The 14,532-nt window shown below is 35.1% G+C and overlaps 2 protein-coding genes across 2 annotated transcripts; both read left to right on the forward strand.

Moving 5' to 3' along the window:
- Window positions 1–557: 557 nt before the first annotated feature.
- Window positions 558–2,626, forward strand: LOC135649585 (flavonoid 3'-monooxygenase CYP75B137-like). Its single transcript, XM_065168084.1, has 2 exons — window positions 558–1,537; window positions 1,854–2,626. The coding sequence occupies exons 1-2, from the start codon at window positions 581–583 to the stop codon at window positions 2,484–2,486; spliced, it is 1,590 nt and encodes a 529-aa protein (XP_065024156.1). The 5' UTR covers window positions 558–580; the 3' UTR covers window positions 2,487–2,626.
- Window positions 2,627–8,813: 6,187 nt separating this feature from the next.
- Window positions 8,814–11,207, forward strand: LOC103998818 (GDSL esterase/lipase At5g55050-like). The gene is made up of 5 exons (XM_009420408.3): window positions 8,814–9,134; window positions 9,976–10,106; window positions 10,183–10,419; window positions 10,503–10,752; window positions 10,843–11,207. The coding sequence occupies exons 1-5, from the start codon at window positions 8,891–8,893 to the stop codon at window positions 11,061–11,063; spliced, it is 1,083 nt and encodes a 360-aa protein (XP_009418683.2). The 5' UTR covers window positions 8,814–8,890; the 3' UTR covers window positions 11,064–11,207.
- Window positions 11,208–14,532: the final 3,325 nt, after the last annotated feature.

Consider the following 14,532-nt stretch of genomic DNA (forward strand, 5'->3'; position numbering starts at 1 on the left):
TCAATTCCGAAAAGAGAGTTAGTTTATGTCTGAGAACATATATATATATATATATATATATATATATATATATAAAGAAACTTAAGTGGATGTGCAGTTGTGGAATGATCCAAGTGCTTAGTAAACAATAGATGAAAATTATATTTTAAATATGTATTGGTGCTTGATAAAATTGTATTTCAAAAGTTAATTTAATATTATATGATAAATATATCATTATAATATTTAAAATATTTATTCAAAATAAATAAATAAAATTTTTATTTAAATTAATAAGTCTCACACACACAGTGTTCAGATTTTTATATCTGTTTTGGGATACGAATTGCGACGGGCGAGTGTTGTGCTTGAACGACTCCCAGCCATTCAATTCTACTCGACAAAAGTCACATGTCACCCTTTTCCCATCGTAATCCTTTTCACTATAAAGCAGAGCGGTCATATGAGAGGTTCAGCTTTTGCCACGCGGCACATTTTGGATCACGTTTCTTCTTCTGCTGTTCTTCTTTTGTCATATGGCGTCCACTTGTCTGTCTTAATCAGTATGTAGTATTTAGATCCGCCGTCTCCCGCCGCATCGATGAAAGCAGCAGTTCCTCTCATGGCATCTGCAACGGACTACGTAGTCGCTGCCTCGCAGCAACAGAGTGACATATTTCTCATCCTTTCTCTCATCATCGTCGTCTCTTCTGCCGTCTTCTTATTGAGATGGACGAGGAGACAAGGCAGCCCACCCCTGCCTCCGGGACCCGTCGGCCTGCCGCTCCTCGGCAGCCTTCTCTCCCTCGAACCCGACCTGCACCGCTACTTCGCCCGCCTCGCCCGCGCCTACGGCCCCGTCTTCAGCCTCCGTCTCGGGACCAGGCTCTGCATCGTCCTCTCCTCTCCGGCCGCCTTCCGGGAGGCGCTCAAGGACCACGATGTCATCTTCGCCAACCGTGATCCCCCGGCCACCGCCACCGCCACCGCCACCGCCGTCCCGGGAACACAGCATGGTTTGCTCTGGAGCCCCCATGGCACTCTCTGGCGCACGCTCCGCAAGGTGACCGTGCGGGAGTTCATCAGCACCAGCGGCAACGAGGAGGTCCGCTCGCTGCGGCGGCGCGAGGTGCGGCGTGCCATCGCTCGCCTTCGTGCCCGCGAGGGGGAGCCGGTGGAGGTGTGGGAGCTGGTCTTCACGACGGAACTCAACGTGCTGACGAGCATGCTGTGGGGGGGGCTGTCGGAAGACGGCGATGTGTCAATGAAGTTCCGGGCGGTGGTGAAGGGAGTCGTCGAGTTGCTGGGGGCGCCCAATGTCTCTGACTTCTTTCCGGCGCTGGCGGTGCTGGATTTGCAGGGGATGGGGAGACGGATGAAGCGGTTGTGGGATCGTTACGATGTGCTCTGGAAAAAGTTTGTGGAGGAGAGTGGGAGAAGGGGTGAAGAGGATGAGGGAAAGGGTGGTAAGGCCTTCTTGCAGGTGATGGTGGAGGTTTTAGAGAGAAGAGATCAGAAGGACCCACTCACCGTGGATCATGTCAAGACACTGTTTTTGGTATTGTTTCATCTTTCCACACCTGCAACTATTGGTAACACAAATATTAAAGCATTTTCCTTTCTGATCAACGTAAGGTAGCTCTTCTTTTCTTTTTCTTATTTTTTTGAGTCAATTTTTATTATTATATTAACTTAAAATGCTTAAATTAAAATTAATAATCATATATTTATTAGATCCTTAAAGAAAACTAAGTATGCAAGATAAATCTTCGTCGTGAATACCATCATTTAACTGAAGGGAAGTAATTTTCTTGAAATATATACCTGTTTCTACGAACAAATGCATGGTTGATATCAATTAACTGAATCCACAGGAACTCATACTTGGTGGGACGGACACCACTTCGACTACGATAGAGTGGGCGATGGCGGAACTGATGCGCAACCCTGACATCATGAGGAAGATCCAAGACGAGCTCGACGCAGTGGTGGGGAAGGAAAGAGCAGTCGAAGAGTCGGACGTGCCCAAGCTGGTGTACCTTCGTGCAGTCATGAAAGAGACGCTCCGGTTACACCCAGTGGCTCCGCTCCTCGTTCCTCGCTCGCCGAGCTCACCTTGCACCGTGGGCGGATACACCATTCCCAAGGGCTCCAAGGTCTTCGTAAACGTTTGGATGATTCAAAGAGACGCCGCCATTTGGGGGGAGGATGCCGTGGAGTTCAGGCCGGAGAGGTTTCTGACAGCTGCAGATGACAAGTACGAGTTCCGTGGCACTAACTTCGCTTATCTGCCATTTGGATCAGGGAGGAGGATATGTGTTGGGATCTCTCTAGCAGAAAAGATGGTGACGCACATGTTGGCTTCCTTCCTGCATTCCTTTCGCTGGCAACTTCCGGAGGGGGAGAAGCTTGAGCTCGGTGAGAGGTTTGGAATTGTGCTGAGGAAGGCTGAACCACTTGTTCTTGTTCCAACCGCGAGATTTGATGATCCAGATCTCTATAGTTAACTCAAAGGGAGAAATATTCCATGGCACGAAAAATGTTGTATCTCAAGACTCATTGTAATATTTTGGCTGTTGGCATCTGATTCCATGTAATCTGCTCAATTATCTATGGTCAGTGTAATTTTCTCTGTGAAAGTAAACTATCTATGAGGTCATGCAATTATTTTCTTTTTCTTAGAAATTTTTTGTTCTACAGTCAATCCAAGGTAATTTTTGTATATTAAATTAGAATATTTTATATATGATTACTAAATTAGAATCTTCTGTAGCTTTGTAAAGAGACCCAGTCATTACTGTCTCTTTGATTCATGGAAGAAAGCTTTTTTAAGATATTGATTTATAATTAAATGGGGATGATTTAATTATATGATGTAACTAACTTAATGTTTATATTGATTTCAGGATTTTTTAGACTCTAATTTGACATTAAAAACCTCCCCAGATTTCCTTTTGAAAATAATAAAAATAATATATTTATCTATCTAATTTGAGTTGAAGTGAACATATCTCAAATGATGATTCCACATGATTTATGGTTACAAATATTTTTACATCTACCTTAAGACAAACTATTTATTGTAGGGCATATTGAAACTATTGGTTTTGGAATAGGATAAACTATTGGTTGTTAGAATAGCAAATAGCCAATTTGCTATTCTAACAAACAAATAAACATATATTTATTTTAAATATAAAAAAAATTATCCTTTCCAAAAATTAAATAATAACTAGTTGGGATTATTTTAGGAAAAGAAATCCTATAGAAATCTATAAATACCTCCAAACTTCTCAGTCTTCCTCACACCAATTCATCAAGCAATCATAACTCTCTTTAATTGCAATCTTCTTTCCAATATCAATATTTCTCCCTCTCCTAAGCTCTACCTCAAATTCAATAAGTGAAAGTTCAATGCATCAAACCTCAACATTTATGATCGAGGATAATTTCGAAGGTCTGATTGTACTTACTCAAGAAAGCTAATATTTCACTATGAAATAAGAGGAAGATGATCCAAAATTATGATGGCTTGTTTTATTTAGGTCAAGATGTGAGTTGATTGTGATGATAAGTGTAGATAAATACTTGATCTTATATGGACTTAATCATGGTTCGGTTTGAATTGATCTAAGTTTTGGAAACTGGAATCATCAATTCCAAAATTATCGATTTGATGATTTTTTTTTTATAAAATATAGATGGATTGGTAAACTATTGGGCTCAATGATGACCATATTTAGGAGTATTTTATTTATTTTATAAATAAAAATATAAAAAATTTGAACAAAAAAAAAGAAGATTTGCCTTTTCCAAACACCACATCTAGTTTTAAAGGTATTTAAAAAAATTAAAACTCTATAAATACTCCTTCAAATCTCTTATATTTTCTCACACCTTGATCATACACATTCAAGTTTGAGCGCTCTTAAAATCTCTTTTAAACTCTTTTTGTTATTTTCTTGATTAGATGACAAGTGAAAAATCACAACTTCACAACCAAGGAGAAGGAGCCTTTCAAAAATACAATCATGATAACTCAAGAAAGCAACACTTTGACTCAGACATCATTAATATGATGACCAAAATCAAGTCGGACATATTCAATATATACTTCAAGAAAATTCTAAATGCTAATATCTCATTCTTTGTCGTATGCAATTAGTGTACTCAAGTTTTCAAGTTCAAAAAAGGAGGAAATAGAAAAAACATCAGATGCAACCTAGTACGAAGAGAAGTCCAATTTAAATTTTTGGATATACCTTACTTTTACCATTTTTTAATTTTTCTTTTGAAAAAAAATCATGAAGCATTAATTAGATTAGTCATCGTTGAACATTTATCTTTTAGTTATGGTAAAAAAAATAAATTTATTTATTATTGTTAAGAGGTTTTAAATCCCACCACATAAGTTTCTCGTACCACTATTACTCACAAATTATATAATCTTTATAAAAAAATTTCGAGCTTGGGATGATCATGTTTTCATTTGTACTTATATTTAGAGTGATCACTAACAAATGCATTCTACATGCGATGCGAGCCACTTGTTATTGGATAGGTAATGATTGGATCATGTAAAAACATATTGTTGCTTTTAGAGTTTTCAAAGACAAATAACCAATAATATTTATAGAATGATAAAAATAATTTTCAAAGAATATTATTTGATTTTAAAAAAATTTTAATTGGTCTTGATAATCAGTCGACAAATATAGTTTTTATTCTAGAATTATAAGTAGTTTGTCAACTTGCTTTCGATGGTATCTGTTGTAGTAAACAACCTTAAGCCATGGCCTCGGGGCCGACGCTCCTTGGTTCGGATTCGGGTGACGGGGATCTTCACGAGACGGCCTTCGAGCCCGCCGAGACAGTCGACGCTGAGGTCAGGACGGTGTCGTCGCGCCCTCCGTGCAGGGACTCCTCGCCTTTACGCCTCGCGGGGACCCTTGGCTTCGCTCCTGCACAAAGGTCAGGTCGGGGTGCTCAACCCGACCCCTCCGACGATCAAGTTAATCAATGGCAAAGGGGATTCAGACAAGGAAGTTCCTTTTTCTCCTCCCCCCTCTTTCCGTTCAGAATGCGAGGGTACTTATAGGGAAGCTCACTGTTTCCTTATGTGCCCACTTGCAGGGGGCAGGTTGGTAGCGTCTGATATTACTGTTGGTGTGGCGTGAGGAACCGAGCCTGAGCAGGTCGTTAATGCGCCTCGGTCGACGTTCTGATCCGTTTGATCAGGTGCTGTTGTGTCGATCGAGGCGTGAGGCGTCATCTGACGTCAGTCGAGTCTTATCATAATTACTATCCTTATCAGTATCTATTTGCATGTTAAATGTGTTTATCATATTTTGAATTTATGTGTACGAGATGGACTTAGATCTTTTCAAAAATTTCTTTTGCAAGCTATTGCATTCTTGTGGGGTCATCCATATTTAATGAAAGAATGAGACAGATTTTATAATTTAAATGACAAAAGACCCAAAAAAATTCATTGAACTATTCTGAAATTCCATATATGAATTGTCAAAGAATCTTTTGAATATAAAGAACTATTATGTATTTTCATCGAAAATAATATTAGATAAGTTTGTTTATATCAATAGCATTGGAATGTACGTGAAAATTTTTTAAAAAAATTAAAAGTTTTTAATAATGTAGTGTTTATTATCCTATTACATATATTTTTAGTTGTTTGTATTAATATTATTGATGTATTAGAAGAATATAAAAATGATGATTATTTAAAAATAATAATAATGACTATAAAATTAAAATGGATAAATTATTTTCTTAAAGTTTCAGTAGTTTATTTAGTTGCATGTGTTTTTTATTCTCGTATTAGATTAGATGGCTTAGGTGATTATTTATCAATTTATTATGAAAGTTTAAGAGTAGATATTAATATTTGTAATCAAATTAGAGATATTAAAAAATTAGTCAATAACTTATAAATGACCATTATAGTGCTAATTATAGTAAAGAACAAGTTAGTAGGGGTAGTAAGACTTTAAGTGAGAAAAAATATTAGTATAAACTATAAAGATTAAAAAAAATCAAGGGGATCCTAAAATATGGTAGACTTGATATGGACACGCAACCTACCATATCTTTTCAAGTGTGGACGTGATTATGAGCTTTGTCACCATGGCTTATCATGTACACATCGACTCTTGCATTTGATTTGCTACCTGCACGAAGAAAAATCTTAGCAACGTAAGCAATTTGTCATAAAAATAAGATTATTTTTATAATTAAAATTCTCTAATATCCTAGTTCTTAAATTTAAAATTTTATATTAAAAATTTTATAATTGGACCTATCTCGGTCCTTAAACTTAAAAAAAATATATTAAAATTCTTATGATTATGAAAGTAAAATATTTAACCTCATTTATCATAATGTCATCGGCTTTATCGACGAAAGATATAGATTGAATCAAAATTATTTTTTGTCCATCGTTTTTGTGTCATTCATGACATCGATAAAGTCGACCATTACATCGTTCTCGCCTACCACCATCACAATAATCACTCACAATGTCATCGCCCGCTACTATCATTAAGCTTATCTTTTTTTATTTTTGTATTATTCATGTACGTGTTGTCACACGCTATATTTTTTATCAGTAAAACCGAATAAATGAGGTTAAATATTTCACTTTCATACCTATAGATATTTCTATATAATTTTTATATGTTTAAGTACCTAAAATATAGATATTTTAATATATATTTTTTAAATATAATGATCGATATATTAAAGAAGTCTAATCGAATTAAAAATAATACCAATGGTTCATAATGATGTTTAATCTTCCTTTACATCGATGGTCACACCATAATTTACATCGAAGAGCTATAATAAGTTGATGTATTAGTTACCACATGGATGAGAAATAATATTAAATTCGAAAGGTGATGGTTCAAACTTAATAAATTAATTATTTTATTAAGTTAGATATATGACATGTTATTATTGAGAACGTTATAAGTTTTTAAGTGAGTAAGATTAAATAATTGATTCATGATAATTAGAACGATGATCACTATTTTATATTTGTGGCACCGACTCAATAGATTAATAGAATAGTTATTCCATTAGAGCCACACGATCCAACATGCAAAACTGATAAGATAATTATTGGGTCCATGGCTTCGTCCATGAGCTGTTCGACAAAAGGAACAAATCGGATTGTGCTGTCAACTTGAATTCACGTGTTAGCTCTGTGCCCGATGATTCAGGTTGGACAAATTAATCCAAGTATGTATGCAATCCATGAGATGGAATCACAGCCTGGCGATGTGCTTGGACTGTTCCCAGACTCATCTTTCAACTCTTCGACACAGTAACTATCGAATCCTATTGATTGCACCGTCAACTTCTATCTCCTTCTGGTCCAAACCCACGCTTTTCAGGGTTCACATTGGCCAAATCAAAGTTTAGATAAGACTCATATTATTCAATGACATGATTGAGGGCTGCTATTATTTTTGGTGCTTTGGTTTCCTGTGCTGATGGGTCAAACTTGATCGTCCATCTAACGGGGACAAAAGAGACGAGCTCCTTTTGTGTCTTGTCTTTTTGGTCTTGAGCATTGATATCTATCTCATGCTCGAAGAACAACACTTGATGAAACTGAAGACTGGGGCTTTGAAGGATTGTTGATCTCCAAGTAAGGGTGTTAAAGAAAATTTATAGATATACCGTACATCATGTAGAGTCTTTTGTGAGTGAGAGAATATATTTGTGTGTGAAAGAGTTCTCCCAGCATCCTCTTATTCTTATCGTATGAGAAGGTAATTCTCGTAAGAACATCATCAGCATTATTCTACGTTTTGATTTGATAGTATTTAGATGAGTTGGAGAGAGCAGATTAACTTCTTCCGATACCATCTCTCGTGCTAACCTAATTTGTTTAGGCACCGTAATGTTCTTTGATTTATCTTATCCTCTATGAAGACTAAAATCCTTTTATTTTTTTACTTATGTTGACTCGGATAGTATCCACCTATCAAATACTTGAATAAATACTAAATTATTTTGATAGGAGAGATGGATTCTTCTCTTACGAGTAATATATATATATATATATATATATATATATATATATATATATATATATATATATATATATATATATATATATATATATATATATATATATATATATATATATATATATATATATATATATAATGCAAAATGTCCTAATATTTAAAATTAAAATCAAATAAGAATATATCAGATTTACAATATATATCTTTTGATACTATTCAGATAGCTTTTATCTAATCTATAGGTACGTCAACACATTCCAAAATTGATTTTCAAGAACTAAACTCATATTTTTTTTCTTATATTTAATATGACTACTAGAGTGATAGATTAAGGAATATGGGAGAATTGATTGAGTATTCGTTCCTAATAGTTTTTATCATTTTATAGATAAAAATAAAGGATCTAATATGAATAATTAGAAGAATCCTTTGTCATCTTCGAATCTTATCATAATTATTTTTTTTATTGATCGATAATAATCATCAAAATTTAATTAAATTTATAAGATAACTTATATAATTAAATAGTACCACATAATTTAACAATAATATGATCGAATTCTCCTCCGTATCTAACAGTACATTATTTTAATGTTGATGTTCATATTTTTTTTATCTTTCGACTGTTCCACAAGGAAACAAAATCTAATCCTTCTATTCAAGCCATGCGTTTCACGTTCATCGTAGACAAACCTAATCGTATTCGATGAAATGAATGGTTCACATTCTAACGTGGCTACTGCTCTTCTATCCTGTGCTCTCTATAAACAGCTCCAACGTCTGAGCTAAATGGCACTCGACACCAACTCTCCATTCTCCACCCTCGGCGTCGTAGAGAAGAGCAGAGATTCGAGATGAAGCTCGCCGTTCCTCTTCTCCTCCTTTCTGTCATCTCTACTGCCTTGTTCGCGGTCTCGGCCGCGCTGACGAAGGTCCCCGCCGTCTACGTCTTCGGCGACTCCACCGCTGACGTCGGCAACAACAACTACCTGTCGGGGACGGATGCCAAGGCGGACTTCCCCCACTACGGGGTTGACTTCCCGCACCAGACGCCCACCGGACGGTTCAGCAATGGCTACAACACCATTGATTTCTTGGGTGCGTGGTTGACCGATGTCATGATTTGACTTTGGGACGATAATATTTCCTTTTTTTTAAGAAAAATAAGAATAAGTAAGATATTCATCATTTTTATTCACAACTATAATTCTACCAATATTTATGAATTATGCATTAAATCATTATCAATTATTTAAGGGTGACACTATATAATAATAAAGTTATTACTTTGCAACATAAAATGTTAGTCACCAAAACCACCTCTCCAAATGCAAAGAAGTATATAATTAATTTTTTTATATTTAATTTGGGGCAACTTTTAAAAAAAAACTCATATTTTGGGTTTTTTATTGAGGTATTTTTTAAAAAATATTTATGATGTTTTATTGAGGTATTAAATTATTATAAATATTGTTAAAAAATATTATAAATAACATCATATTATGCCTTTTTTATCGTGTAGTTCATTATGATATTATATTTTTTAGCTTATAGTTTATTTGATTAAGGTTAAGAGTCTATTTTGTTCATTTATAATGTTTTCGAGTAGGTCGTGTTGTTATTATGGTGATTAAAATATAATAGTTAATTAATTTTTTTTTAAATTTAGATGATATTATTCTTAAACTATTATACTTATTTGAATCATAATATGATATATCTAACAATTTTTAATATATTTTGATTCTATTTAGCTTATTTTTCAAGTAGTTTTTATAGTGCTTTTATTGTGGTGTTCAGAAACACTATCATAGATTAAAAAAAATAGTTTAGATAATTTTTATATTAGAGGTATTATTTGAAGAAAAAAAAAGAAAATAAGAATATCAATCTTAGCACTTGTGAAGGAAGTGAATCAATTTGTGTTCAATGTGGGCAGCAATTCATATGGGGTTCAAAAGAAGCCCACCACCGTATCTCGCTGTGGTGAACAAACCCCACCCGCTCATCCTAAGAGGCCGGCGAGGTGTGAGCTTTGCCTCCGGCGGATCCGGAATCCTCGACTCCACTGTGAGCTTTCCTCCTCCTCTTTTTCCCTTCTGCAATGATGGCCTACCATAACCCTCCGACCATCTTCATCTTCCAGGGCACCACCATAACCATGACAAAGCAGATCCAAGACTTCGCTGCACACGAATCCAACATCGCCTCGCGAGTCACCGCGGCAGTAGCCAAGGGACTGCTGTCCAAGTCCGTCTTCCTCATCAGCTCCGGCGGCAACGACGTCTTCGCCTTCTTCTTCGCCACGGGCGGCAACGCGACCGCCGACCAGACCGAGCAGTTCTACAACGTCATGATCACCAACTACACCACACATCTCAAGGTGAGCTTCCTTCCTCAGCGAGACGATCGATGTTGGCTCTGTTGGCTAGCGTGACGAGCATGCGCTCTTCTTTCATGGCACAGGCGCTGTACGATCTGGGAGCCAGGAAGTTCGCGCTCATCAACGTGCCGCCGGTCGGGTGCTGCCCCATTTCGCGAGTCATGCATCCCTTGGGAGCGTGCCTCGATGGATTGAACGCCTTGACCAAGGGTTTCAACGACAGAGTCAGCGTCCTCGTGAAGAATCTTAGCTCGGAGATGGAAGGGATGAAGTACACGGTCGGGAACTCGTACAACGTCGTCATGGACATAGTTTCTGACCCCGCAGGAGTCGGTAAGCTCGGATCGACATCACATGTGGCGAAGAGATGGATGGGAAGTGGCTAAATCGTGTACTGAGTGAGTGTTGCTGTTGTTGCTGCAGGTTACAAGGACGTGAGCAGTGCTTGCTGTGGGTCGGGGAAACTGGGGGCAGAGGTCATGTGCTCGCCCAACACCACCTTCTGCACCAACCGCAACGAGTTCCTGTTCTGGGACAGGATTCACCCGACGCAAGAGACGTCGGAGAAGGCGGGTTTCGCGTTGTACGGTGGGGCATCGGAGTACGCCAGTCCTATCAATCTGAAGCAGCTGGTGGAGAGTTGAAGAAGGGAATGGCGTTGATGTTGTTAGCAGAAGCTAGATGATGTAAGAGGGAGGAATAAGTGCTCTTGCACTTCGTGCTGAGCACGATGAGGTTGTGGTTTATGAATAAGTAGTGATTCGAATGGAGGCATCCTTTCGTTTGCAGATTGATCCACTCGCAGGTTGCCATCAACTCGGTTTCCAATCTAATTACAACCTCATATATGACAAGTACATCATTATCGCGACGAAAGAGAGGCATACGTGTCACTCGACGGCCCATCGGTTCTCCCTCCGAACCTCTTCCTCTTCTTCGGGGATGAAGTCATTCTTGATGTTGAAGGTTTTACGGATCTCCTCCGGCGTCTTCCCCTTGATCATGTCGGCCACAGTTTGGCACGTCAAATCCAGCAGCCCTTTTATGTTCAGGTAATTTGCTGCCTGAATACACCACCAAATCATAGAAACAAAGAAGGCCACATAATAAGCTTGATATGTATGCCAAAGCAAGCAGTTGCATAGCATTAGAACCTGAACACTGTCCACGTAGGTAACACAAGGTAGAGTAATATGATCGAGGAAACTATAGAATCTTCCCTCAATCTACTCTGAGCAATTTCCTTGACATCCATGGTTTCAAGAGGCACATATGGGTAGTAGTAACAACAAAGCAAACTTCAACATGAAGGACAGACGCTTCAACAAGGGGATCAATACCAAACTCACAGCATGGGGGATCTGTTTCCAATTTTCTTATTAAGCATATAGACTGTCGCAGGTTTCAAGCTTTATTGGAGATACGTTAAAAAGTGTTGAAACTCATTCTCCCTTTAAAAATTTTTTATGCTAATTTTATATTTTTATCTCAAATTAAATTAAAATATATTGACGAAGCTCTAAAAGATGATTCATGGGTTCTTGTAATGCATGAGGAATTAAATCAATTTAAGAGAAATGAGCTATGGAAACTTGTCCTGACTATCTTGTAATTGACATTAAATGAGTCTTTAGAAATAAGCAAGATGAACTTGGTATCGTGGTTCAAAACAAGGCTAGATTAGTGGTCAAAAATTTCAACCAAGAATAATATATCGATTATGAAGAAACATTCGCTCCGACAGCAAGATTAGAAGCTATAAGGATACTCCTTGCCTATGTTAGTTGTAATAGTTTTAAATTATTTCAAATTGATGTTAAAAGTATTTTTCTTAATGACTTTATTTTTGAAGAAATTTATGTTGAACAACTATCCGATTTTAAAAACATTCATTTTCCAAATCATGTTTATAAGTTATCTAAGGCTCTTTATGGATCAAAACAAGCCCCAAAGGATTAGTATGAGAGACTTAGCTCATGTCTTATTAAGAATAATTTTTTGAAAGACAAGGTTGATATCACATTATTTATTAAATATTTCTAAAATAATTTTATATAGTTCAAATTTATGTTGATGATATCATTTTCGGTTCTTCAAATGAGTCTTTATGTGAATCTTTTGCCAATAGTATGAGTCAAGAATTCGAAATGAGTTTAATAGGTGAATTAACTTTTTTCTTAAGATTACAAATTAAGTAACTTAGTGATAAAATATTTATTAGTCAAACTAAGTATGCTTTAGATATATAAAAATGATTTAATATGGATAGTGCTAAGGCTATTAATACACCAATGGACACTTCTACAAAATTATATATGGACTTTGATGGATAATGTTTTGATAAAAAACTTATAGTGTCTGATAGGTAGTTTACTATACCTCACAAGACTAGACCTGATATTATGTTTAGTGTTAGATTTTGTGCTAGATTTTAATTTAATCCCAAGTAAACTTACTTAAAAGTTGTTAAAATGATTTTTAGATACTTAAAAGGAACTCCTAATCTAGGATTATGGTATCTAAAAACTAAAATTTTAGAATTGATTGCTTATGCCGATGTTGATTTTGTTGGATATGGAATAAATAGAAAAAGCACATCTGGAATATATCAACTCTTATGTCATTCATTTGTTTCTTGTTCTTCCAAGAAATAAAATTTTGTTACATTATTTATATATGAGATTGAATATGTAGTAGTAGGTGGATGTTGTGCATAAGTTATTTAGATGAAAAATACTTTTGAAGATTATAAAATTTATTTGAAAAGCATCCCTATAAAATACGATAACACTAGTACAATATGTTTAACAAATAACCATATTCAACACTCTAGAACTAAATATATTGATATTAGATATCATTTTATTAGAGATCATGTTAATAATCATGATATATCTTTAGAATTTATTGATACAAAGCATCAATTAGTAGATATTTTTATAAAACCATTAAATGAGGAGCAATTTGATTTTATTAGAAAAGAAATATGAATGTTAAATCTTTCAAATGCATGAATTGTTCTTATATTTTTCTAGGTCATTTTCTTAGTTTCTCGATTTTCATGACTTGAGTTTTCTTTTTGAATCAAGAAATGACTCATGATCTTTCGGTATTCTTGACTTAAGTCTTTTTTTTTAATCAAGATCATTTCCTATGATTATCTCTTTTCATTGTTTACAAAAAAAGACTAATCAAAATGATTCATGATATTTCATATTTATCTTTCATTTATTTATACGATGATTGAAATTTTTGCATCATTGAATCCTTTCCCTCTTTTTAATTTTTTTATGACAAAGGGAAGACAGAGAAGTGCTATCTTGCACATTTCAAGAATAGTAATATTGTTATTTTGTGCATTGAAAAGAGAAGCAAAAGTGCTATCTTGCATATCTCAAGAAGCAAAAATTGCTAGCTTACACATCTCAAAAACTATTAATTTACTAGCTTGCATATTCTAAAGTGATGATATATACATTGATATTTTAAAAAAATAAAAAAATTGAAATTATGTTTATAATGCAATGGTATATGCAATGATTGAAATTATGTTTCAAAAAACTTACTAATTATATTTTTTTACTTTTTGTTGATGATAAAGGGAGAGAAGTAATGATGAATTGAGTTAAAAATAATAATAAAGAAATTATTTTTAAAAATATAAATGTTTTGGTATTATACAAATGTAAATGTTTTAGTATCATACAAATGTAATATTTTGGTATCATATTTGATGATTTTATATTTTAAAATTATGCATGATGATTTGATGTAATGATGATTTGAAATCTTATGTTTTGGTATCATGCATACTATGTCCAAAGTAATGATAATTTGTTTTGGTATCATCTATGTTATGCTTAAAGTGATGATAATTTATAATGTTTTGAAATTATGTATATTATAACTTGATGATTTGAAACTATATTTAAGATGCATAATGTATGAAATTTTAATATAACATGTTACATATGATCACTATGATCAAAATTACTTGCATCTAAAGGTTATTACTTTTTTTGAATTCAAGTTTGCTATGGCTTATAGATAGGGAGAGTTTAGTTTAAACTCTATCAAAAATAGGGAGATTCTTGAATCTCGGATTTTGATGAT

The sequence above is a fragment of the Musa acuminata genome, chromosome BXJ3-9 (assembly GCF_036884655.1).
Source record: "Musa acuminata AAA Group cultivar baxijiao chromosome BXJ3-9, Cavendish_Baxijiao_AAA, whole genome shotgun sequence".
Classification (NCBI taxonomy): domain Eukaryota; kingdom Viridiplantae; phylum Streptophyta; class Magnoliopsida; order Zingiberales; family Musaceae; genus Musa; species Musa acuminata.

Coding starts and splice junctions, on each gene's coding strand:
- LOC135649585 (XM_065168084.1), top strand. CDS start 581: ATGAAAGCAGCAGTTCCTCTCATGGCATCTGCAACGGACTACGTAGTC. Junction 1,538..1,853: donor ATGTCAAGACACTGTTTTTG/GTATTGTTTCAT, acceptor CTGAATCCACAG/GAACTCATACTTGGTGGGAC.
- LOC103998818 (XM_009420408.3), top strand. CDS start 8,891: ATGAAGCTCGCCGTTCCTCTTCTCCTCCTTTCTGTCATCTCTACTGCC. Junction 9,135..9,975: donor CAACACCATTGATTTCTTGG/GTGCGTGGTTGA, acceptor CAATGTGGGCAG/CAATTCATATGGGGTTCAAA. Junction 10,420..10,502: donor ACTACACCACACATCTCAAG/GTGAGCTTCCTT, acceptor TTCATGGCACAG/GCGCTGTACGATCTGGGAGC.